We start from the raw sequence: 27,217 nt of genomic DNA, 5'->3' as shown, positions 1-27,217 counted from the left end.
GATGGAGGGGTGCAGGGGTCCACAGAGGAGTGAATCCAGGTGGTTTCTAAACAACTTGTGCCTGTGTCAAAATGACAGATGGCACCAGCTAAGCCTCGCATCAATCTCACCTGATGGCTCAGCAGCGACTGGTGATGTCAGTGGGTTGGCTTCACCAGGAGCAACGCCAGGTGATTCAGGCGGAAACAAGATGGAGCTAAAACACCTTCTCGCATGGTCGAGCACTGTGTGCAAAGCCAAAAGTTTGCGTTTGGCCAAGAGTGTTTCCAGGGAATCATTCTTCAGTTGACACTTAAGGTTCAGATCAGATGAACTGTTTCTGTGGACGTGTGCCTCTTTTGTCGACAGTGAAAGACAGACTGCATTACAGAAATTTTAATAGCATATGTCTTTACAAAAGGAGCATTGTGTACGTGGTTTACAACATGTCTAAATACAGTATTTCTACATCAACCATTTATTAAAAATAACAGGCTTGAAAAGTCCTTCTTTGAACATTATACAAGTATACTCATAATAACAGAGATTAGACGATTGTGTAACTGAATTCATCCTTACACTGGTACAGTTGATACAGTAATCTAGTATTGTAATTCGCAGTGTATGAACATTTGAATGTGTATGGTGTTTACAAGACAGGTTAATATCTTTTAACCTAAAGCACATTGATATAATCTCTCAAATCCCAGAATAAATGAGAAAAAAGGAGCTCTCCCTTTCTATTTATCTCTCTGTCTAAAATATATATCTTAGTCAGTTTGTCAGGTAAAGAAAGACCAGATGACAGACAAATAAAATCAGTTCTCTTATGGTAGCTTGCTGTCTTAAAAAAGGGAAATAAACAGTGTAAGCGAAGCACACATAGTTTGTAAAGTTGAAACATTCACTGGTTACCAGATGTAATATATGTGTAAATGCAGTGCAGTGACTTTCTTTGTGCGGGAGAAATTATAAAATGCTCACAGAAAAAAAAAAACATAATTGCATCTGTGGCCACAGGTTAATGCCTGAGTCTCAGAGTAAAGTTGCTGTTCCCAATTAGGATGACGATTAGTTGCCATGGATACAACTGCCTCCAGATTCCACAATAACACAAAACTAATTTATTGAACAGTGAGAAATTTAGAGGAACAGCTTCATATATAACGTTTCATTTCAAAATAAGGCCTCCTGTCCCCATTCACATTTGCATACATTTATCACAAGTTCAGCAGAGATGCTAAATTACTTTTGAACACATACATTTACCAATGTGCCACATCTGTTCTTACACATCTGTATTATCATCCTTTTGTTGCTAACAGTTTTCAGTATGAGTGATAAAAAATACTTTTACAAGCTACGAGCTACTTTAGGAAAACTAATACAAAAAACAGGTGCAGTAAGTAAAGTATGCTACGTCATCTTCCAGTTCAGTTTGTGCTTTTTTAAATTGTATTTTGTTAACATCTGTAGATAATATCCAAACATAACTGAAGGGACCATGAATACAATTAGATTTTCTAATAATCCCTGGTGAATATTACTGTAGGTATTTGACAATAAGACCATTCATTTCAAAGGGGTGGACTTAGTTTTACACTACACATCTAATTATAAAGTCATCATCCATTGTGTATAATTGAGTTTACATTGCAGAAAGCATTTTTATTAGATTTTAAATGTGTACCAAAAGGAGTCTAATGATATTCAGAGTTGTATTCTTTGTTTCCTGTTAGTAAAATTGTTAGAAACATACTATATAGACTGATGATCAGTGTCCATACGATGTTTCATCCACAAATTAGTCCTTAAATGAGCTCCAACGCCCTGAGCCTCAGGGCTGCCTGACATGAAAATAATCCCACTACTTTGTAAATGTTTTAACATTCACCATCTCGGTTCAGCAGCATAATTAAACAGCACTGCCCTAAATTGCTTTGCTACTATCTGGTGGATGTTTAAGATGGCCTGGATCAACCCGAATCTTAAGCCTCATTTAATCTCCATTCTCATCTCTGCATTACAAGTGAAAGTGTTGTCTGAGGAGAAACACGGAAAAAAACTTAGGCTGAAAAGTTCCTTTGATTCTTGCTTGAGAGCGCAGGTCTGATGTTCCTGTTTTTAACTAAAGAGCTGTTGTACACAAAAGCTTCTTTTCAAACTTGTAGATGTGGCATCCAAACACACGTGGTCCCGACAAATACAGCCAAGTCCCAGTCTTTCCCTCTGATGAAGAAAGACAGAAGTCTATATGTCATCGTCTGGTAACACAACGCCTGCACCCTTAGGGGCCCAAACTGATTTGAGTGAGAGGGGGAGAGAACAAGAGCGATAGACATAGAAAGAGAGTATGTTTGTCTGTCTACAAAGCATGGCCTCACTCCAGAGATCTGGAAAAAGCCGGATGTGTGCGTGTGTGTATGTTTGTCTTTGTAAGCATATGTTCATCAGAAAGTGCAGGCATAGACAATGCCCACCACCACAATGTTTCCGATGGTGGCAACGATGGCGATCCAGAGCCAGATGGCGTCGCTGGACATGGACTGGGACTCATCCTGCTGGCCATGCACCGAGGCGGCTGAGGCAGCGGCATGGACGCTGGCCGAGGAGTTAAAGAGTGAGTGCTCACCGCTGTAATCATCATTGGGCGAGGAGTCCATGAAGGCTCCCGTCATTACTGGGATCTGTGAGGGAAAGTCAGGAGAAAGGTTAAAACGGTTAATTTATACGGTTTATGACCAAATGGAAAATGGAAAATGAATGACACCCCAGCAGCGTCACTTGGGCTTTGCAATTAATGCTAATCAGTGTTGGGCTAGTTACCCATTACTCTTTTCAAAAGAAAAACAATTATTTTACCTATTGCTCCCTGCCAACAGTAATTAGTTAGATATACTTTCCTGCAACTCCGTTTCCATCTTCCAACTAGTTTCCTCCACAATGGATGTGACGGGATTGTTGGATTTCAAATCAGTAGGTGGTGTTAGCATATTAAAGGTAGCATTTAGCTCAAAGCACTTCTTTGCCCAACGACGGCCCCACAGAGCAGTAGCATCCTGAAGCTCTTGGGATTATTTCATTTAAGCGTGATAATGCTTTCAATGACTTTGCCTTTTTTTGATGGAGTTGGATGGCTATAAAATGAGTAATAATTTAAACTCAATAAAAACAAAAACACTTTACAGCCAAACCTCCAAGAGAAATCTTGCCTTCTCCTGACAATCATAGCGTGCCAGATTCGTTCCCAGTGGTTGTGCATTAGCAAGTGCTATATTAAAAAAAATTAGAGGTAATTGCATCACGACATCATTAGTAAATGGTTGCAAGGTTTCCCACACAGGCATGCAGGGTCCCACTCTGTCTGTGTCTTTGCATGTGTGTGTATTTAGAAAGCTGTACTTGATTAACATGGAATGAATATTTCAGATGTGGCAAGTGAAAATGATTTATTGCTTGGGACAATCAGAGCCCTTTGAAGGTTTTCCATTAAAGCAGAAGCAACTAAATGCTCTTGTGTGTGTGTGTTTGTGTGTGAGTATTTTTACGTGTGTGTGTGGTAAAATAGCAGGCTATATGATTGGGGAAATGCATGAGAGACCCTCGCTCAGACTGGAAAAGAGACTGAAGATGTTGCAAAACAATGCTAAAAATACCTCGGAGGGATGTTGAGCACTCGGGTACACAGAAATTCTCCCTTGCTTGCTCATTTGCTCACCTTCACCCTATCTCTCACACTTCCTCTCTCTCTCTCTCTCTCTCTCTCTCTCTCTCTCTCTCTCTCTCTCTCTCATGTACACATGGGCTAATGCACAAAGACGTTAACACACACACAGTCACACACAGATACTTCAGGTCTTCCCTCGCACTGGGGAAAACACTGTTTAGAAAGCGTTGTGCTGCTCTCCGTCTATTGGCCCCTGGTGGTGAATAATGACATGACACATCCTGTGGAGCGCCTGCTGTTCACATGAGCATGATGAAGGCAGACAGGCATGCATGATGTCCAGCAACCTGGGTATCCCTGCCCCCCACACATCTACTGTATCTGCTGATTCCTCCTGCTACAAAATCTCACATGTACTTTTCATCCATTTTAAAATTTTTTCTATTATGAGCAGATTCATATCACTCGTCTAGCACCCGCATCACGTGTAGGCTATTGGAAACTAGCACCAAGGAGAAAAGTAATATCTGCACACTGATTCCAACCTGCATAGTTACCTTGCATATTTCAATTCATGTTTGATCTTAATTATGTCTAAACATGGTCACCACACCCATAACAATGAAAATAATTTTTTAATATTTAAACTACTCCAGAAGTGTTGACAGTAATAATATTCTTAGTATACATTGATCTGCATGAGAAACTCAAGATCCTTTTGTCATTTAAGTATAGTCTTAAAAGCTTATTTTGACATCTACCTGTTACTTTGAAGGCACTCATATGACCTCTATCATCAACATGCTGTTGATCTGATTTCTTATTTCTTTAAATCACACCCTACTGTGATCTCTAGACACCAGTGGAAACCTTATTCTGCATTCAAAATGGCATCTAGCTTAATCTAATGTTCAGTCAGACGATAACTGAAGCTCTCAACCCTGTCTGCATTCTTTATATTTATGTTTTATTTATAATAACTCATTGTCCACAGGAGTGAGCTGTTTGCATAAATGGGGAAGTGTACCGGATGAAATGAGGCGGGTACTGGGAGTGTGTGCAAAAATATTCTAGTTGTAAGCCTGAATCTAAATATTTAATTGCCCACGTTTACTATTTTTGGCAGAGATGGTGTGTCTATATATACACAGTACATGTAGATAGGTGTTTCGATTACATGTCAGTAGTATATCATCATTCTTCATGGGACATACTCCTCTATCCATTCATCCAAGCCCACAACTCCCATGTGTATCATGTACATGAGGTTGAGCAAGCGATTAAGCACTAATGGAAAATAGGCAAACAGAGACTTAGAGAAAGAGCATCCTAAAGCATCTGAGCACTTATGTGGGCAGTGAAGGTCATCGCCTTAGCATTACTGCCAATAAACCCATGCTTGTTGACATACAAGGATGAATGACTTCCATAATAAAGTTAGAGTGACAAAACTTTCCTGGAAACCATACACACTCGCCCCTCCAGTAGAACTGTAAACTGGTGGCTAAATGTCTTTAACGGGCACATCCAGATAGAAAGCTTGGTACTAAATCAGTAAGTGCGAGTATCGAGCTTCCTGAACACACAACTCAAACTAAAAGTGGTTTCATTTCCCAGGTTATCTGATGTACAAGTTATTTTATTCTTTAACTTAAAACGGAAGGTAAACTGGTTCACACTTTCATTTCATTCTTGAATCTTTCTTCTTTTGTAATGCATGTCTTCCTTAGCGTGCATGCTCTGGAAGGCATCAGGCAAAATGTTTGTGCTTGTTACTTTTCTGCATTACAAAAGAATAAAGATACAACAAAATATGGACTTAAAGACACTATTTGTTTTACTGAATGTGGGCCAGTCTCTCATACCCTGATATAATCCAGCTGCATTCTGACCCATGGGTGCTGCAGCAAGGTCTCAGCCTTGGTATATGGGGTTCCAGCTGTAAGTTACGGGGGCGCCTCCACACTGGACTTTCAATGAACTTTCAGTTACTCTTAGCCACATCTGTCTCCATTGGCCAGATCCCAAATCTGATTGCAATCCATCCTGGCTTTCCCAGGTTACATGCAAATCAGGTTTGGCCCTCCTCCAGTCCAGAAGGATTTTAATGAACAACAGTCTCAAATGCTTCTTGCTTTTTGCTTATCCAATAGCTATCCGATCCACCCAAGATGCATGAAGTGACTACATCTTTATCTCCAGAGAGATAAACACAAGAACAATGATACATTAGCAATTTGTGTTATCTTGCGCAAACTTAAATCCCTCATTTGTGAAAGAGGAGAGTAACATCAGCAGAAACACCGATTTTATAAAGCTTTGAAAGGGACTTTTTCAGCAAAAGAAAATAGTTCAAATGAAATCTATTCAGAGTGGGGAGAAAACTTTGGATTATTCAAAGTAACCAGGACATTGTTTCTTGAAAGACATGTAGCCACTGAATTTTTCAGTCCTTTGAGCAGCAAAAAATTACAGTCAGCTCCATTCAACAGGGGTGGTGCCAGACGTCTCAGCAAAACTATCTGCATGGCTAGATACTAGATAAAGGTAAGAAAAATAACTGTTTTTTTTGTGGTCTGGCCCTTTAAAACTACCATTTACATTTTCAATCAATCAATATCCTTCATGGATTACACTACTTCACAACTCTGAAGTTTACATTTGATATTGTAGCCGATGAGAAAAAAAAACTGTTTCATTGTATTGTGTGAAATAATCTGAAAAATCACTTCCCTCCATTAACTAACACCAGAGAAATCTCCAGACTTGCATATTTTACACCCTCTTGGCTCTGAGCGATACCTACACCTGTGCAATACTCCCCAAAAACACCCCAATCTGAGGTAGACGATACAGTATTCACTGTATGACTACACCTGCTCTGCTCTCACAGCTTTGATTTATTCGTCCCAGCTGTTCCTAGAGCTGAGCCATCCTACACGGAAGATCACAGTAATTGTGAAATAGAAAGGGCTGTAATTGCCTCCTGTGGGATGTCGCCACCACTAAGTGCTGAGTGAAATGGGTTAGGAAGAAACAAGCAAAACCCAAATAAATGTTTTTGGATTGCGGTGAAACCAAAACATACACCAAACCACAGAAGCACTCAAGCATGGCTGTTAATACAAAATCAGAGATAGAAGTTGGTTTTCTGCGCCCAGTGATAATATGAGGTCAGTCTCTTATCCAAGTTGATTCGTGTGTCCTTGTCGAGAACAAACTTCAAGGTGCACTTGAGAGAACAAACTGTATCGGAGAAAACAGGCACATAGGGAGACCCCCTGCTATGTAAAGAATGGACTTTGTGTTTGACATCACACACACACGATCAATGAAAACACACAGATGTCGATTGTCTCACCAGTCACAACCATCCTCTATTGACTTATTGTTATGTGACTTTTGTGATCTTATATGTTTCATTGGCAGTGCATACATACTCCTCTGTCTGAGAATCTCTGTGGTATCACAGACTGGGAAATTAACTGTGGCTTATGCATGCTATAATGCCTTGAAAAAGATGTATACGTGTATGTTTTGTAATTGCTGAAGTGATTCATTTACATGCTTTCCTTGCATCATGCCTTGTTTTCTTTACATTTTTGAGTCCTAGACACACTAATCTGTCAATTAAAAGCAATGTCTGGATGACTTAAAAGGAACCATGAAAATATTCTATTACACACCCTTGTCATCCTAAAATATTAATAGGCCTGTTTCACAGCAGACATTTTGACTTGTCATCGTAATTAAAGTGTCCCAGTCAAGCCATGACAGTGTGACAGTGAGCCCCAATGCACAATACCAGCACCCTGAAACTGAAGCAGCTACATGGAATCCAGCCATCATCAACACTTGTGCTTTTCCTACTGTGACATGTCAAAATGTCTTCTGTAAAAAAAGAAAGCCCCATCCTGTCCAAACAAGGCTTTTGCCAGCCAGCTGAAGGCAGTGCATGATGGCTCATCCCGCAGGAGCAACTGAAACACACAGATTTAACTGCACACAGAGGTTGCTTGTAGTTCTGACGAGCCTACCACTATCTCACTACCTCAATGCTTAATCACCACCCTGCTGCCACAGGTGTGTGTCACCATGTAGATTAAAACATTAAATTAAACATGCAGTGCTTCGTTAATTCACTTTTATAAATTGGATATAATAATATCCACGACTGCAACTCAGGGTTATTTACATTATCGATTAATCTGCTGATTATTTTCTGAATTCAACGATTAATTGTTTGGTCTAATAATTGTCAGAATATATGGAAAAATTTCTAACTTGATCTCTTTAAATGTCTTGTTTTGTCAGTCTAAAACCCAAAGATATTCATTTTTTGTATATTTTTGCATGAAAATTACATTATTGATTATTTATCTAGCAATTTGTCAACTAATCATTGCAGGTCTAGTGGGGTTGTTAGCACAATTTGAATTTTAGAAACACTTATGGTACATTTTGGGCTCTCTATATATATTGATTTCAGATATTCATACACTGAACTCTCACTTGAGCTCTCAGTTAAATAGTGCACACAGTAATTCTCCAACTGCACATTGCAAAGAAAAGAGTTACAGTAGAACAAAAAGGAAAACATTTTTCCGTTGTAATTGTTTTCTATCTATAATTCTGATTCTCAATCTATACTCTTTCCCTAAAAACTTTGTTTAATTTAGGCCTTGATTTAGTTTTTTGTGAGAAAAAAGTCACAGACGTACACAACTAAGTTACAATGCCTGAAATTCCCCAAAGGAAGCATAAGACATAATGTCAGTTTTTTTGACAGGGGATGTTATCTATAACCTACTACATGAACAATTCAGGACACCATAGATCAGGTAAATAAATAAAAAGGGATAACGTGTAAAGAGAGCAGCTTGCAGAAAAATAGTAGCCACTCCTCCTAAACAACAGCAAACACTTAGTGAAAACAATAGAAATGGTCTGAACCAGACTCTATACCTCTTGCTATAAATCTGGAGGGAGATTTACAGGGGTCTTAAGGTGGCTTGTTCACCCGCACAGAAGTGGTGAGACCTCTACTTTCAGGCCTGGTTCCTGCTGGTCAGATTTACAGCTAAGCTTTCATTGATTTTCCTTGTCTCAGCAGGCCAGCAGAATTTTTTTTTAATAAATCTTACAACTCAGTGGAACTAGTGTAGCCCAAGTGATCCTTGCTTGACACCCTGGTCAATCTGTCAGCTCAGGGGAAATTGTGCAGCGTGAGAGAAAGTTTATTATACTTCTTTGATATTATGAATGATACATCTTCTCTCAGTGGTACCTGACTCTGCTGTGATATATACACAAAATCTAACAGTTAAAAAAAAATAGGAATAGAAGAATAAAGCCTTGAAAAAACATCTCTCTATAAAAGCAAGAAGTCTCTGTCTGTCTGTCTGTCTGTCTGTCTGTGTGTGTGTGCCTCAAATATCTCTGCAGATCAGGATCAGACTGACCTGAGAGTTTCAACATGGCTGCTGTGTGGTGTAAGGGTGTGCAACGTCGGCTTTGTTTGGATTACAAAGATACCGTTAATAAATTATTTCATAAATGATTGTCAACCATAGCCACCATAGCCATGTGCGCACCAGAACCAATCACTGCAGAGCCCACCCCCAAGACACACCTTAAGAAACTCGTAATATATCTATACCTGCAGCGGCGCGAGCGACTTTATACCTGCAGCGGATTTTGCCGGCTGTTCGGTCCCGTTCTGTGCATAGAAACTGACTGTTGTGGATTACTGAGACTGAACGAGTCCGCCCGGACAACAAACTGGAAACGGAATCTGTGGATGTTCGTCTATAGTTAGCTGCTACACCTTCAAACACAACCTCATTTGGCCATCCATGAAAAAGCTACTTAACCTCCCACTTTTCTATAGCAATACATACTTCCTACGGGCACTGCACTAGTTTCTATAAAACATGACATAGGGAGGAAATAATGCATGTTCACATCTGGAACTGTTGCTCACTGATATATGCTGCTAATTAGCAGTTGCGTGATGAGTTAAACTTTGATATGAACCAAACTCATCAGCTATGAAAAATTAAATCCACCACCAACAAAGAGTGATTTCTTATTCCTGCCAGAGGAGAACTAAGAAGCAATGCCAGATGATCACACGGACAGAATTTTAAAGGATAAAAAAGAGACAGAAGCTGTGTGTGTGTGTGTATGTGTATGTGTGTGTGTGTGTGTGTGTGTGTGTGTGTGTGTGTGTGTCCACATGTGTATTTTAATCTAAAGCTGACATTTCTATCGTCCTAGTGTCTGACTCTTGACGTGTAGTGTATGTCTGACTCTGTAGTCTTTGGTCTGTGACTCCCCAAGCTGCAAAGACTCAGTTCACACAGGAATAAAGAAATAAAGAAATATGAAAACTAAACAACTGTCAGCATCTAAAACAAAACACAGACAGACAGACAGATGAGAACAGAATTGGGTAGTTAAAAGTCTTAATTTGACAGCGAGTAAAGATTTCATCTTTAATCTTCCAGAAGATACGGTAACTGCACCCTGACTATCTCCCCATAACAATAAACTAAGAAGCTCAAATCAGAGACAATGCAGCACTATAGGAAGGTGTATTAAACTGTCAGCCTTAAGTCTTTTACATAAATATTCTATTTTATTATCTAGATGATTATTTTGGTAAACACCTCTTCAGGCTTTAAGATTATACTTCTGACACTCTATTCATGCTTTATTTATTATTGGCACACTAAGACATTTGAATTAAATTATTTAATTTAACTGTAACCAAAGTCTAAACCTGACATTAAAATATATTCAGTTTGTTGTCAGCTCTACATATTTTACCCTGGATCATTCACTTTGTTTTAAATATCAAGAATCCAACAAGTCTTTGGAGCCTTTTGAATTGTAAATTTGGGTGTTCAGACTGAATCAGATGGTGATCATTTGTGATATAACACATTGCCTTTGGTGGCTTTATTTAAAAAAAGAAATACTGTGCTTAACTCAACTTACAGGTCCATTAATCATAAAAATACTTCTCTCACGCTGCCAAATCCCTGCACTGAAATACATCACTGGCATATTTAACCTTGATTCATGAACTATTCACACATTGAAATACTTTTCAAAATCTACAGAAAAATGCTTTTTCACCAAAGCCTGGGGCCATTTATTATTCACTGGAGCAGATATTTTAAATATGCATAAACTGGATTATGTGCAGCATGTGTTTTATGGTACAGTTTACACCAAATAACACGTCATGCTATAGCAACAGAGACTTCTTGCTGTGCAATGTCACACACCACTTCAAAATCTCTATGCAGAGTTTGCTCATGTATTTTACATTGTGAGCAATTTCAATTAAAACACACCCAGTGGAGTCGCATGTTACCTCTCTCAGTGGCGGCTGCTGTCTATGATTGGCCCCTGTGGTAAGTAAGTAACACACAAGCAGCCATGTGAGCAAACAGCAAACAGACTTTATTCTCCTGTGAATAAAGTCTGTTTGCTGATCTGATATGGATCTGATACAACATCACAACGATCAGTGCCGTTTCATGCCAAAGTGGAGCAGCAAATAACAAAAACAACTCAGTTTTAGATGAGATTTTTTCTGATTCACCGTTAAAAATAATGGATCTGTGTTGTGTATAGGTCTGATTAACAAAGGAATACTAACGGCTTCAGATGCAAAGAAAAGAGCCCCACCCCTACTCTGTGGAGAGCCTCTTACTGCAGGAGCCCGAAGCTTATCAGGAAGATTCAGCTCACCTGTGCTGATCACACTTTACACTATCTAAGCTCGAGGCCGTCCAGCTGTCTTGCTTTGTCTCTCCTGACTTCCACCCTGGTTTGGTTTATTTAAGTAGGAATCTATGTAAAATACACCCATGTTAAATGACAACTCATGAACTGTCTTTGCTTTTTGTAGCAGCTACCCTGAGCTGAGTTTTGACATGAGCTGGATTTATAAACACTCAATGTCACACAATGAGACCAATAACTCAATTCAACTAAGTAGCCCTTTGTTGGGATGTCCAGGTTTAGTGTCACTTTAACTTGTTTCATCTGTGTTCAGACTTTTAAAAAAGCAAAACAAAAACGGACACCTTTCTTCTTGTTGAGTCGCTGGATCAAAGAAATAAGTGGAGAGCTCCACACTTATTACTTAATATAATATAACATAAATTCTAAAGTTACTTTAGATCATACAGAATTGGAAATAATAAAAATAGTGTGCAAAGAAAAAAGAGCTTTATAACTAACCCTGTTAAAAAGAAACTAATGTCCAAATCAATATATTATGTTTTTTGGCAGGTCAGAATATAATTTCTATGAAAGCAAGGTGAAAAAAATAATGTTCCTTGGGTGAAGATAATTCCATATTTTCTGCTGCAAATGAATGCAGTGTTATTTATCTTTTACTTGTTTCTTGAATAATTTCATTGCTTTGCATTGGAAATAATGAGGCTAGAGTTAAGGGTTGAAAGAATGGTTGAAGCCAAAATGTAAAAAATATAAAACAACAGTGTTTATAAAGACAAAATTACTTAAAATAAGCCTTTTATCACACAAAACTCAGTCAAATCATTGTCATTATTAACCTTCAAAGTGAGGCACAGTATCTGGGAAGCTTTCCACAAATTATGTAAGAAAGCTTCCTGAGTAGGAGAAAAAAAGATCACCACGCTCTCCTGTGTGTCTGTTGCTGGCGTCAGCTGCCCCTACGGCTCCATCTTTGCCTGCTCATTCACTGTGCAATACAGAGAAATTTGAGGCGAAGAGATGGAAGCCCTTAATTGAATCTCCACTCATGTAAGACTTGGTTTGGAGTGAGGTGCAGCAGGGTCTGGCCCTGATTTGCACCCTCTCTTAATATACAGAGCAAACAGAAACACCCCCAATCCACTTTAATATCTGAAGTGCAGCAATAAAATAATGAAGAAACATTTTTCGCCACTATCTATCAGATGACTAGAAGCTTTTCCTCAGGGCCAATCTAGCTCAGTGATATTGCCATTTGTAAATAATCATTAGTAGAGATAATTATCATGACAAATTGTGATGTTGTGCAAATTGCTCCCATGGTCAGCCACTCCAGAGACGAAAAGCTCTCATTCTAGCTCAACTATTGACTGAATCTCTTGCTTTTGCTCTTAATCTACCACATTTTTATAACTCTAATTCTCGATCACTGTTCACATTCCCCAACATTTGTGCATGAAGAGAATTTTTAACCGTGACAGAATATTCAACAAAAATCTGTTACTTATAGTATATAAACATATTTTTAATACAGATTCTGCACAGAGAAATGCGTCCTGCTTGCAGAGATTAATCCACTGTTACAGTTAAAGAATCATTAATATACCCAATAGTGCCTAATAATGCTAATTTGTTCTGCATCTCACTGATATGCACTTCCTTTGGTTTGGTATTGGCAAAGAAGACCATTGCTGTTTGAAGCTTCTAATACATTTAGCTCTATTAGTGTGAACACAATGTTGGCAGGGAGCTAAAAGTAAAATTAAACTGTCTCGCTCACTGGTGAAATGTGAATTACAATACAGAGGGATATGTGCAATGTTAACCAATGGCAGCAAAAACATTACAGCCCAACCTCCTCAAATTCACTTCATCACTTTTCTCCCTTCAAAACCTTACAAGGCGGAGAAGAGCTCTGCACTTCCCTCAACCCCTAATCAAGCCTCCAGGGTCATGGTTCAGTCCTGGTCGCCAGACCTCACTTTTCCGTTGTCTAAGGTCTCTTTAGCTCTCTTCTCTGACCTTATCATCGCTGGTCTCAAATCTTTTCCCTCCTGGCTCCACCAAGGCTGCAATGACATCAGACAACTTCTCGTGTCACCCTCTCCTTTCTGAATTACATCTAGTATCATATTTGTTCTCTGATCTCCTTTTAGCTATTAATTATCAGCTCTTTTTCTCTCCTCTTGGTATAAATGATGGTTAATAGGAAACCTTATGAGGGACTGTACAGCTGATTCTTGCACCCTCTTATGGCTCGCATGTGATATGTTTGATTACAGTGCAACAGTTATTGAGGAGGTAGAGTGGGTCATCCATTAATCCCAGGGTAGGTGGTTCGATCCCTGGCTTTCCTGTCCATGTGTTGAAGCATCCTTGAGAAAGACACTGAACCCAGAGTTGCTCCTGATGGGTAAGCCAGTTCCTCGCAAGGGTTCCCCATCACTATGCGAATGTGAGGGTGAATGAGAGGCAATACTGCGCTTTGTCCGATAAGGTAGAAAAGCGATTCATAAATTCAGCCCATTTACCATTTAAATCACTCTGTGTAACAGCATCTGCTGCGTCTTCCTCAGCTTCTTACGGGACAATTTGTATTCACATATTTCTGCAGCTCTTTCCTTTTTAATATCCTGTCTGATTCATTTCTGTATTCCAGAGCTGGAGTGATCTGCACGACCTCCATATATTGATTTACATTTAAATTTATAGCATTTGGCAGATGCTCTTATCTACAGCGACTTACACTATAGTGCTATGTCTTTCTGTAAAATAACTCTACTGGGAAATGTGACTGAAGTGTAGCAGGAGTTATTCAGAAACGATAGCCAGATGGTGAGACTGTCTCTCTCTTGCACATGCAGTATGCATTGAAGTAAACATGCCCACAAGAAACACATATTTGCAGGCACTCACTGTATGTAGTCATAATTATGTGCTTACTATTATGCTCAAGTTAGACAACTTTTTGTTCCAAAAACACAAACTTTGATGCAAACCTTGATAGACCTCAAGGAGTACCAGCAAACTTTCTCCACTATTTTCCCTTAAAACCATAATAATCCAGTATGTGTAGAATAGATGTATTGCAGGTGTGTTTTTAAGGAATATCAGCCAATCAAGCACTGCAGTCTTTCTTCTTGTGCAGTGTATGTGTGTCAACCCTCAGCTATAGTGCTACAGACCCCTCTGAACCATCACTCTTCCTGTCAAATATAAATTAAGAAAAACACACTTCAATTCCTTTGAGCTTTTATACCTGTATTGTTTATTTCTTAAGTCAATTTTTTACATATAAAAGCACCCTTACAATTATTTTTCCCTTGTTCTGTTCCTCTCTTGTGTAATAGGCTTCTTGCTACTGTCACAAAGTGTCAATCTCATGAAGAAACATGATTAATTATCCTCTATGTTAAAGCTAGGAAGTTGAGGAAAAGCTGTAACCCTTTCCTCCTAAGCAGGTTTTTAGTATGTCTATTTACAAACATATAATGTATTGTCAGTTTGCATGCTAAAAATTGATTGCTTGATTTTCCCCACCACGCAGTGCACAAAGGAATAGGGAGAAGGTCGTGGTGCTTTAATAGTTTACAGAAGAGCTTTGGAAACACATTTCTTTTGCAGTTTAATGTCTGTCAATCCACATTAGACATCTTTTCATGTTAGTAAGTATTGGTTAGAAAGAAAGTATATTTCTCTTGTATTAACTCAAAAGAATATGCAGTGGGTGATATTACTCCTATGTTTGGTGCCATTCAGACTTACTTGTATGGTTAGATTTGATATGCATTAAATTGGGAGACAGCATTGACCACTTATGAAGTGATATAATAAAGTTTCTTCAGTCTAAATATTGTTTAACTGTACTTTACCAAATTGAATGTAGCTTAAAAATTTTGTCTGTTATGTATATTTCTACTATTGAAACTAAGTATATGTTGGATCCACTGACAGAGAAAATAAAATAAATAAAAATGAGCCCCAATATCTCTGTTGAAGCCATCATGAACAGTTTCTATAGTGTGTAAATTGCCATCAGCATAACAACATAACTGCTGTTAAATGAAATTCATATGTCGCTGTTTATCCTGGTTTAGCTACTACTGTGCTGTATATACTGCTGCAGGTTGGCATCAGCATTTATGAATGATTACTGTATGTATTTTCCCTGTGGGAGGAGATGGTGTTATGAATTTGTCACGCGAGTGCCATGTTGGCCTAGTTACAGTGTAACAGTTCAGTAGTCCTCCCTCACTTTACATGCCCTCAGTCTACATTTAATATGATTTGTATAGGTTATATGGCTCCATGTGTGCATGTACAGTATGAGGCATCAAGGAAAGACATTTGTTTATGGATAATGTGACAAAACACATGTATAAAACAACCAAATAATTTCTGAATTATTCCTTTGCAATGAGTAATTCCTAATTCATCTGATTACATGCATTTACACAAATTGAAAAATAATTCCTCTCAATCATCACTTATGTGTGGCTGTCTGTATTTTTTATTTTATTTTGCTGTGTTTGTGCTGTTTCTGGGTATCACCCTTGTCTCCAGCCAATAACAGCGAGCAGAGTATAGGGGAAGGACTCGATAAAAATGTGGTGACCAGGTGCCAGATTGTAAACACGCATAAAAGAGGAGCCGCTGAGCCTGGGAGGAGGGGCCAACTTGAATGTTGTGTTTCCAAACTGCAACCGACACATCCTGCTCATTCTGCCTTTAAGGTACTGCATTTATTGTTTTGGGCCTTCTGTCCGTAAATTACAGCTATAAAATAAATAGATTCCTGTGCCTTTCACACTCTTGAGATGGATATATGTCACAAGGAGCAATGAGGTGGGCGTCAGGCATAGAGTCTTGCCTGTTCACGTGCTTGTGTTTAAACTGGGAACGTCAAGACTCTCAGGTGTGAAATTAATCAAACAAATGTATTATGGTCTTTGATTAGTAATTCAACAAACAATATCACTGGTTCGTAAAATGTTTAAATGTTTTTTTTTCTACACACTAGTGGGTAAATAGTACTCCTCCTCAGCACCAACCCTGTAGAAGCTGTGTAATGCTTACAGAGTAGCTGTAAGCCCAAATGGATATACTGCACGCCAGACTGTTGTGTTGCACTACAGTATTCGGGGCACACTGGTACATGCTGTTGGACGATATGTTAATTTTCCAACCAGCAATTGCTGATATATTCGCACATGTGCCAGCATCCCCCCAAATCACTGCTCCAGTGGTTGCACCTTGGAAATGAGCCACAAGTTTGCTTTGTGCAACAAGCTCTCATAGCTTTAATAAACAGAATAAACTCAAATGTCATGAATAGAAAATATATAAAAACTCTAATTTTCCTCCTATGAAAAGGAAAATACAACTGCACACTTTCTGAATTCAAATGAATTTCTCTCTTTTGCCAAGCTAAGATCAGCTTAATTGCCTTGTTAAGAAATCTTAAAGCATACTTCATTCAAACTCAATCAAAGCAAAACTCACCAGAAACTGTCTTTATTAGTCTTTTCACTCTTCCCACAATCAGTAACTGTCTAACAGAGTTAGATGCGAAAATATTCTGACTCTGCACGCTGTGGCTTCTTCACTGTCACCCGACCTCCCTCTCGCTCCTTACCCACTTCACGCCACTCTTGTCCCGGCCTGTCCCAGCCGCATCCTCATCTTCCCCAGAGGCAGAGTCTTGGTTGAAGCCTCTATGAGTCACCTTGATACTGTATTCCCTGTGGTCAAACTAGCTGAAATAAATCCTTACTTCACCCCAGTTAGATGTGAAAATACTCTGTCTCTACAGCTGCTTTTCCTCTCACTTGTTCTTCGGCTCAGTGTGTTTACTGTGCCGCCAAGCAGCAGCTCTTATTCTTCAGAGGCAGACTTTTAGATAAGCAAAATAAAATGACAAAAATTGCCCCAAAAAAGTCAACCAAAAAACTACCGGCGAGTCCAATATGTTTACCCAATCACAGTACATGCAGACACACAAAAGAGCTCCACCCACCAGGGATATTTTGACAATGCCACAGGTTTCTTTCCTTGCCAAACTATACCAAATGTTGCATCCAATATGTAAGAAAAACAAGGTGACCACTTAGATTTAGAATTAGTAAACAAAAAAAGCTATTTGCCATGCTGATCTTTAATGAGATGTTGCAAGACACTTTTCAGATGGCAATCATTTGATTTCAGATTTGGCATTCAGTAACACTGACATGATGATTCCTAATAATCATGGTGGAAATGTGGATGAAATTATACTCGAGTGGGAATGCAGCTATACCTTTCTTCTACCTTTTTTAAAACACTACATCCTAGTGTCTTTATTGTCTTGTCCATGTATGTATATGTATCAGTATATGTATGAGAATGTCATTCTTCTGATGTGTTTATAATGTCTTTACCTGCTGGCAGTTGGCTTCATGTGTGTTCGATCAAGCCCTAGATCACTGATAGGGGCACCTGTAGAGTGACCCATACATAGGATGACTCATCATGCATGCTTCATTTTGCACTGAGGGATGTCCAACATGGACTGAAATGTTTGCACTTTTGCACATTTTTCACTTATGTGTACAAGTCCTCCCTTGCTGTATTGTAACTTTTTCCCTGAATACCCACCCGACCAGAGAAGACAAACACAGGACTACAGGTCAGGTTGCAACATGGAGAAGCTCACTACTCACTGCCAAAGCAAAATGCCTAAAATCATGATAAAATGCAAAAAAAAAAAAAACAGCTCAGGGGTTGAGTTGTGAAACACAACAGCAACCAAGAGACCATAGATCCATCTGAGATTAGAACATTGGTTAGAACTGAAATTGTACAGTACAGTATGGTATTTAGCTCAAACACATCACAATAACTGCAAAGAAAAGCTTGAAGCTCTAGCTGTGAATTGATTCACAACTCCATGTAAGCATTGTTAAAAATTTAACATTTTAAGAAAAATGTAAGTTAGTGTACTTCTCTACCACTCATGCATACCAGCGGGCATTCCAAATGATTTCCATAAGTAATACAACTGACTGTACTGTAAGTGCCTGATTCATCATCCGGGCATTAAAGTTGCATGCACCTGAAATGAGAAGGTCACAGTCAGATTTGCTATATATAAAGCATCGTAAGAGCCATAGAGCATTAGGCGAGGCTTGGCTAGCACCGTATAACAAAAATAGCTGCTATAAATCTGATGTAAACTATCAGCAGCTGGTTGCAGACAATAGTAGCGGCACATTGTCGTTAAGCACATATGAGCGGTGTGATTTATGCTTTGAAGAGTTCATCAGCAGGGAAATTGAAACAAGTCCATTTGTAGCCTAAATTATCAGACGCATATGACACAAATGAGCCAAGAGACTGAAATACAGTCATTGAGTTCTAATAGGAAGGGTGTCACATAATCCCGGATAATGAGATGCTATATAGATACAGTGAGATTGTTCTCGAGCTCTGGTTCATGGCTCAGTGAAACCTTGGACTCCAAGCTCAAAGAAATGTCTCTTAGGGCAAGATTATTTTTTTGGGAGGTGAAGGTACATTATGTGCAACATAACCTCAGCTCTTTGCAGACTGAACACGAGGTGAGAGAGAGGGAAAGAAAGACAGAAAAGTCTGTCTGTACACTGTGTCATTAGCTTCAGGGCAGTTTTCTTTGAACGAACCCAAGGTCAGGCTCAAAGGGTAAGGCCCGGTGAAACAGTTCAAATCAAAAGCAGGTTTTTATTTTGGTATTATCATAGAGGCATTGTTTGAAGTCACTAGGGTTTTAAAGCTTGAAAGAGTGATGAAAAGCTGCACCAGAAAATCTATAGTGGAATGGAAAACAAACTGAAAATCGCTAACGTTAGAAATTTGTGTTCACATCAACAAGAAATCATTCTTTCCTCACTTTGTTTGTACACACAGGGGTAACTTATTGAAATTGCACCTAGGGATGAAAACATTTTAATTGACATCACCTGGCAACCTGGAGAAGCTGTGCTGGAGACTCAATACATAACACACTTAAATATAGTTTTATTACTTTATGTTTAGCATGTTAATGATTCTAGAAATGCATAATGGTCCCAATAAATTACAGCAGCTGTGGTGATGTTTAACTACAATCAGGATTCATCTCTGCTTCCTCTTTTAATAGTGTATAATCAGCTGCTGCCATTCAGCATTTTGCCAGCCTTCAAAATAAAGCAGCCACCCACTGTTTAACTTCCATAATTTCCACCCGTGTTCCCATTACATCAGAAGAGCTGATCATGAGCTGAATTCAGATTTGAATTTTATGTGCGCTTCAATTGCAAAAATGTTGGCACGGAACTTTTATGTTAAAGATGAAAAGGCTGCCATATGCATCAAAGTTTTACCCCAAATCATAGTAATAATAATCAAAATACAAGGGACAAATCTGCTTTGAAGTTATTTCAGGATGAATGGAGAGTAGATTATTTATGTAAGAGTACATAATTCATGCAGAATATCAGAGGGACAGTTGTATAGGAAACATCATGCAGTTAGGGGGTTAGGTCTATCAGAGAAAGATGTTATTACTTCATACTTGGCTGTCACAGTCCATTAAGTCTCTCTTTCATTCTCCCCAGGACTTCTTTCAATATGCAATCACTCATTTCAGGTGCTAAACAGCTGGGAGATGTACAGTGCAAACATATTGTAAGATAAGAGAGACACTGGGAAATTGTACAGTAATGTGGCAGCTGTGTCAAATTATTTTCATCAATCACTGTCTTCTGTCAACTGTCCCCCAGTTTAACCAGTAATTGACACATTTTGCTCTGAAGGCCTGTTGTTTTCCAAACAAATAATATTACCAACTTGCATATCTAATTCAAGTAAAAGAACTATGCACTTATTTTAATCTAAACTACGGTCCTTTCCTAAACTTAACTAGGGGTTGGCAGATGGATCTCAAAGTATTGATACTACAGATACTATGTCTTGTTTTTGAACATCTATTCTAGCGTTCATAGGATCAATACCAAAAGGGATCAATTTCTCTTTTCTATGTGGTACCTGTTTGTATTTAATCACAGAGCAGAACTGTCTGTGAAAACAAGACTCTCTGTCTCTTTTTCTCTTCTCTCTTCTCCACTGTTGTTGTGTTGTGTCACGGCGCCACAGACCACACCCTGACAGGTAATCCGACACTAACACAGAGGGCAGATGTGGCTCGGGAGGTAAAAAAAAAAATCAACAACCACCAGCATGTATAAGACACAGAATTAAAGAAACACCTTTGTTTCTACGGTGTATAACTAGTGACTCCTAGTGTTATAAGTATGATCAGGAAACATGTGAGATCAAATTTCAAACAGTATGTCTTCACTTTTAAGAGAAAAGAAAAGGCTTTTACAATAACTGATGTGTTTTGGTGAATGAAGCACGAGTTTGGCTGTTTGGAGCGTGAACTTCCAACCTCCAACAAAGAGCCACTACTGTGATATAGTAGCATCCAGACTGGGGGGAATACAACACAGTTGTGGCTTACTTTAGAGAAGGTAAACACTGTTTAATCCATTCTTTGCATTTTTGCTCTTGTATTTTGGGTTTTGGAGAAAAAATTAAACATATAAACCACAATGTTTTTGCTTGACCTGCCATGCCTAGTTAGTTACTAAACTGAAATTGGATAAGCTTCAACAGTTATCAGAACCAAAAATAGAAACCAGAAATTTCCTGGTGGTTAGTCAATTGTTCCCATTGAGACAATAAAGATTTCTCACTTAAACAGGAAGAGACAAAGCCTTGGGCTGTTCATTTAACATGACCACCTGCAGCAGCACTCTGCAGACTCCCTTCACAGATAGAAAACAAACTGTTATTTTTAACGAGTCTTTGGTTTGATTATGGGGAGGATGACATAAAACTCAGTCAGCCAAAGCAAACCTCCAACAAAATGCAGCACATTGTGTTTGTTTTGAATGTTTCTGCCTCCAGTATTTCATATGTTTCTCTCTGCACAGGTTGCATCTATCAAATGAGAGTAAACTATGAAGTGGCCCTGCTGTGATGAGCCTGACCTCTCTTTCAACCCAGCAATAACAATCATCTATTAATCATTAAGCATCTTCACTTTATGTATGTTTTTCCTCATTAACATAATAAAATGGTTTATGTTTTAACGTTGCTTTACTGGCCCTTTAAAGCCTATGTGTTTGTATGCTCCTTCCATTCATATTGTACACACAGAGAAAGACACACACACAAAAACAAATGTGTTATGATGGAATATAGACCGGAAGGGATAATATGTGCAGGTAAAAAAAGCAAAGTATGAACGATACTAAAATGAAAAGCCTTCAAATGCTCAAACAGCTCTTCCTGGAAAGCTGCTGAAAATAGATCAAACTAAGAAGGATTCACCTCCTTTTCATCTGTTTAAAGAATTGATTTTTCTTGTACATACACCTCCTTCTAATTGGTTTAAGGTGATTATTTTCTCAACCTGTTTACAAAACTGCAGGGTCATAAAAGTGGAAGAAGGCTGAGAACTGGGGGCTGTTGCAAGTTTCCACTATCTCAAGACTACAGCTTTCATATAAAATTGCAAAAAAAAAAAAAAAAAAAAGGCAGACAAAAGACCAGAGGGGAAATGAACTCCGAGAGATGAAAAGACTTGGTGTGCTATTATTACACTCTTCAAATAAGCCTCCACTATAGAGACCAGGAGATTTATTTTTAAAAAGGACAGTCTGGGCAAGAAGAATGCACAGTGAGATAACATGATTATGTAATTGAATTTTTTATGCAATTGAGAACAAAGATGGTCTTGATATAGGCCTTGTGGCGACTGTTATTTCGGAAAGTGTGTTTAATAGGAAAATCTCACATCTTGTTGAGGTAGCGTTGCAGAAACAAATCTTCTTGCTACATATCCTGCCAATCTTTCTCTTTGACCTTATACTCAATGTAGTTTTTGCAAATAATTCTGCAAAAGCTAGTTATAACCTACATGAGAGTATGAGGAGCTGACTGCATTAGGACAATTTATTTAAACACATCTACTAACTTTAAAATCTTGTGCTCTGATTGCATTGACTTCCTGGCACTTATTGCATTGTCTGTCATCTGGCAGCAAAGTTAAACCAAAGTGTATTTGCCAGTCCTGTCTGATCCCGTCTGGTCTTGATACTGAGGATAAATACAGATGGCTGTTTGTGTTGAGGCTGTCAACCACTCCCTCCATCCTCATTCTTTCACTCTCATCTGTCCTTGTTAATGCGAGCAAAGATGGACAACCATGTCAGGTAGAATGACTCATAGCCATAGCTTCACTGAATAAGTAATTGAGTAATGAGAAATGCTGATGGCCTGTCATGAGAAGACAAAAACATCTTAAGTGAGAATATGGAAACAGACCTATAGGATCACATTTAAATGAATTAACTGTCCTGACATGTAATTAATGGAAAGTAAAGGACATACATACAGTGTTGTGTTGACATTCCCTCTGTGCTTTTGTCTTATGCATGGCGATCAAATGTTGCCAATAGTATGTTTTTAAGGTCTGTGCATGTATGCACGTGTGTTCATGCAAAAATTAGTAAAAGGCCAAGGCCAATGGGTCACTGTGTACTGGACAGACAGTGCCTTAAGGGTTTTGCTGCCCTATGTGGCATATCTGTCAGCTGAAGCAAGTGTGAGACTGGAAAAATGCCCAGGATGGCTCTGGAGCCTGTCTACAACAGATCAAACTTGACTTCAACATCAGTTAGTAACCGGGGAACACACTGGCTCATTTCTTATGCCTTAACATCTGCCATTTTAATAAATTCAACAGTGAAAGCCTGCACAAGGTGCAAAAATGTACGCAATGTGATAAACAATCCCAGTAGTTGGTCATGAAAAAGAGACTTAGTAATGAATCTTAATATTCATATCTACGGAGCTACGTGAAACATTTCTTAATTCAGTCTATGTGAAAGAATAAAGAACAATCGACTCATTGCCTTCAGATTAGTATTCAAAAGCTTCACTGTGATTGTCACCTATTAATCCATGTTTTGCGCTGCTTGAGGATGCCACCACTTTCAACCTAACGAAGTATGCCCTTTTTCATTTCAAACCAGTGAGGCGTCACTGCCAAATGCAAATCATTCACCAAACACAAAAGAACACACATTGTTCTGCAGAGAGCTGTTTAGCATGTTCCTGCGATATCGTACAAAACCCTTTCAACAACAACACAAATGCAGCCAAACAATGGCAGATTATGTTACCAGTCTGAACTGATTCTGTATAATGGTGCACACATGATGCATGTTCTTTTCTTGGAGGATGTGTTTTTGCTGAATGCCAAACCTAGTTTCTTATATCACTAATGGTTAGCCATCAAATACACTGCAGCAATAATGTCCGGTACGTCCCCCCTAACCACTCATTCTTCATCCTCTGCTACAGGGAGAAAAACAGTAACCAGCTCCACTGAGTTGGAGTTCTTTAAAAACTTTCCCTGTCTTTAGGAGAGAACAGTTATGGCAGTATCCGTCATCTTTTAGAGACAAAGTGATGGCGAAGGTCCAATGATTTGCAGACGGCAGTGCTGCACTGAGATAAATGGGCAAAAAAAAATCATCCATTGTGAAGTCAATCTTCAAAACTCAAGGGACATTTGCCTGACTTCATTCACAGTCACCATTACAGTGACTCAGGGCACTGGAATGAATTTCACCTCAGTAAAATTAGCCATTAGCTTTCTGATAGCGATGCATTATATACAAATATATATATACAAATGCTGGGGAAAAGGTCAACTGGAAGTGAAGCAGGGAATAATCATTCATTAGGGAACTGGAAGCAAACCAGGACCTTATTTAAACCAGGTTAAGACTCCTTGAGCTAAATAGTTGTATTTAGTTAACAAAAACAAAAACTGGTCGCCTATCAATGACTTTATATGCCCTTTGCGCCAGTGTTGTGGTTGTCTGCTAGAAGCTGTCATAAATTGATCTGGATCCTAAGTTACACAGATTTTTTAAGTGTTTTACCGGTTATAATCACTGGGACCTCAGTGAATAATTCTGGCACAAATATCCAGAAATTCTAGATCTTAAGTTATCAGAGAAACAAGCTGAGCTAATGTTAGCAGCAGGCAATCTGGGGTGTTGTTTGACAGCCGAACAGCATCAGGGAGACACAGATTTTAAAGGTGAGACTTAATCACCGGGTCTGTCTGTTTTGGAGAGGAGGAAACCTCTGTGGATTACTGAGCTCCTGGTAAATACCTCCTGAACAATAAACATTGAAGGAATCCTAACCGGGAGAATCTGACCGCAATGACAGCAATGGTGGTGAAGACGACAACTCCCATGATCCCCCGTTACTTCACAACGTCATCAAAATTTGTCCTTTGTTATTGTTTTGATGTGAGAGACCCTCTAGTGGCAGAAGTTAGATATTGTACGTTTAATGGTGTTAAACTGACATTGTTACGCCCACCATTTTGTCAGATCTGTGACCAAGTAAGAATCTTTTATCTATGCTCCAAATGCCTTCTAGCTTTTTAAAAGATTCTTGTTATAATTTGGTGGGATTTGTTTTTTCTGCAAACTGTTGACCACTAAGTTGAATATAGAGAATATATATATTATATATATATATATATATATATATATATATATATATATATGAAAAATATAGGCCACAATTTTTATAATTAATTCATTATCAAGTGACATTTATGCCTATTTGTGGTTTTTTTTTTTTTGTTTTTTGTTTTTACAGTTTCACAATTACTAGAAACAAAGACTTTCTTCAACCTTTACTGGGAGCGTGTTTGGCTCACTGCATCTACATGCACAGTCAGGGCAAAAGAAACACATTGGCAGCAAAGTCCCCAGCTGCAGCTGAGTGGTTTCAAACACTGCGGTATTCAACCATTCCCAGTTGTGAATATGAGTAACTGAATGCCCACAAAAATACTCCTTCAGGCTGACAGCAGTCTGCCTCCTTCACTGTGCTGCTTTCACTTGCTGTAAGGTTCTGGTGCACTGCTACCAAAGTTTCTAAAAACACTAGAGCAAATTAAGCCCTTAAAAACATTGTATCACCAGTTTAATTATTAAACTGAATTATTACAATGCTTTTGATTATTTCACTCAGTAAAAGTTTGCACAAAGAAAGCCTGAAAAAAAAGACTGTTTTAATGTTTTTACTCCACCTCTCTGTCAGTCCTGTCATATTGAACAAAAATGTATTCTCAGAGGGTTCCATGCTCTGATGCATTTCTATTTAGGTGTCCTTGATTTAAAAAGATCTGGGAGCATTTGGCATAGTCTGGCCCGCAGAGCAGCTATTGGCAGCAAAGATAATGCCTCGTACCATTTAATAGCAGTTGCACAGAAAAAGGCAAAGTAGATGGCACCAGGAAAATCCTAAGCAGCCAGACACTGAGAGAGGGGAGGGGGGAAGCATACCATATCAGCTTCTAATGAAAACATACCACATGTCCAAAACAGATGCACAATATTATGCAGATATTCTCTATGAAGCCTGAATCAATTGACATTCAAACATATTACTATGCGAAGCACAGATTACATATATGCCACAATGTCTTTGTCTAATCATATTGGTGTCATTTAACTGCCAAAACTTAAATAAAAATTCATTATAATATGAAACAGTTAGCTTTAACTGTACAATGTGCATTTTATAAATTATATTACAATGCTTTTTTGTCAGTCTTTTCTATGGATTTTGACACAATCACAGTCCAAGTCAGACATGGTCTAACAAACAACATAAACAATAATAAACTTTGACAGGATACACTAAAACTAATAATATCACACAGTAGGAGGGAAATAAGTACCATAAAGTACAGTAAAAACTGTTTTAAGTCTCATTAGCAATATTATGGGAATGTATATAGATTTTTCCAGTTAAAGAAACTAAACGTATTACTCTATACATCATCATTAATAGTGTTCAGACGTATAGAAAATGTAAAATTGTCAAAGCGCCTCATGTACTTGTTGACCGGCCACGCCCATGAAATCAATGGACAAATGTAACAAAAAGTTCGGACAAGCCAAACACCTTTGGGCAAATAGGAAGAGAAATATCTCACCTGCGCAGCCATGAATGACAGATCCATACTGTTGCTTTGTTCAGACCAACGCACTCAATGAAAGATGCGAACGTGCGTAGTTTTTTCTCTTATTCCCCGACAGCGCATTTGCCTTTTCTTTCTTTCTTTCTTTCTTTTTTTAACTAAGGCATCCACGGGCTTTGCAAGTTGGCGGACTTCACGTGAGGAGCATGTCGAAGATAAAGAATCAAAATAAAGAATGAAAAAAACAAGAAGAGGAGGAAGAGGAGGAGAAATGAAGGGATGTAACAGTGGGCAGGAACAGAAGCTGAGCAGACGGAGAGATGAAGAGATGTGGATGCGAGAGACGGCATGAGACTGAGAGAGGGAGGCAGAGGAGGAGGAGGCGGTGGAGCTGGATTGTCACATAAGCAAGGAGGTGCAAGTCTCTCGCTCTCTCTCTCTCTCTCTCTCTCTCTCTCTCTCTCTCTCTGCCCCCCTTTCTTTCTTTCTTTGGTTTTTTTTTTTTTTTTTACTATCCTCCTTTCGAGATGTGCACTATGTTTATGTAGTGCACATTTATGCTACCTACACCCTGTCCATGTGTTTGTTGTGGCTGTTTTTCATAGTTTGAGCTAGTCCCAGTTTGTACCTCTCATTTATTATCATTACATTCAAGTCACAGAGCATCTGCTTGTTCTAAATAAATAAATATCCATCTTGTTTCCTATCCAGGTAGCTGGAAATTACATATT

The 27,217-nt window shown here is 38.7% G+C and overlaps 1 protein-coding gene across 1 annotated transcript; it reads right to left on the bottom strand.

Moving 5' to 3' along the window:
- Positions 1-360: 360 nt before the first annotated feature.
- On the bottom strand, positions 361-26,882 carry LOC127361370 (uncharacterized protein C14orf132). Its single transcript, XM_051395938.1, has 2 exons — positions 26,502-26,882; positions 361-2,666 (listed from the first exon to the last, which is right to left on the bottom strand). Exons 1-2 carry the CDS (start codon positions 26,526-26,528, stop codon positions 2,430-2,432), a joined length of 264 nt encoding a protein of 87 aa, XP_051251898.1. The 5' UTR covers positions 26,529-26,882; the 3' UTR covers positions 361-2,429.
- Positions 26,883-27,217: the final 335 nt, after the last annotated feature.

Source organism: Dicentrarchus labrax, unplaced genomic scaffold, assembly GCF_905237075.1.
Source record: "Dicentrarchus labrax unplaced genomic scaffold, dlabrax2021, whole genome shotgun sequence".
NCBI lineage: Eukaryota > Metazoa > Chordata > Actinopteri > Moronidae > Dicentrarchus > Dicentrarchus labrax.
The sequence above is the reverse complement of the archived record's forward strand: the minus strand, read 5'-3'. Positions and strand labels throughout refer to the sequence as shown.

Bases quoted from the DNA above. Each gene is read 5' to 3' on its own strand.
- LOC127361370 (XM_051395938.1), bottom strand. From the start codon at position 26,528: ATGGATCTGTCATTCATGGCTGCGCAG. The intron at 2,667-26,501 runs GTGAGATATTTC...TTTCCCTCACAG, and splicing joins TGTCATTCATGGCTGCGCAG to ATCCCAGTAATGACGGGAGC.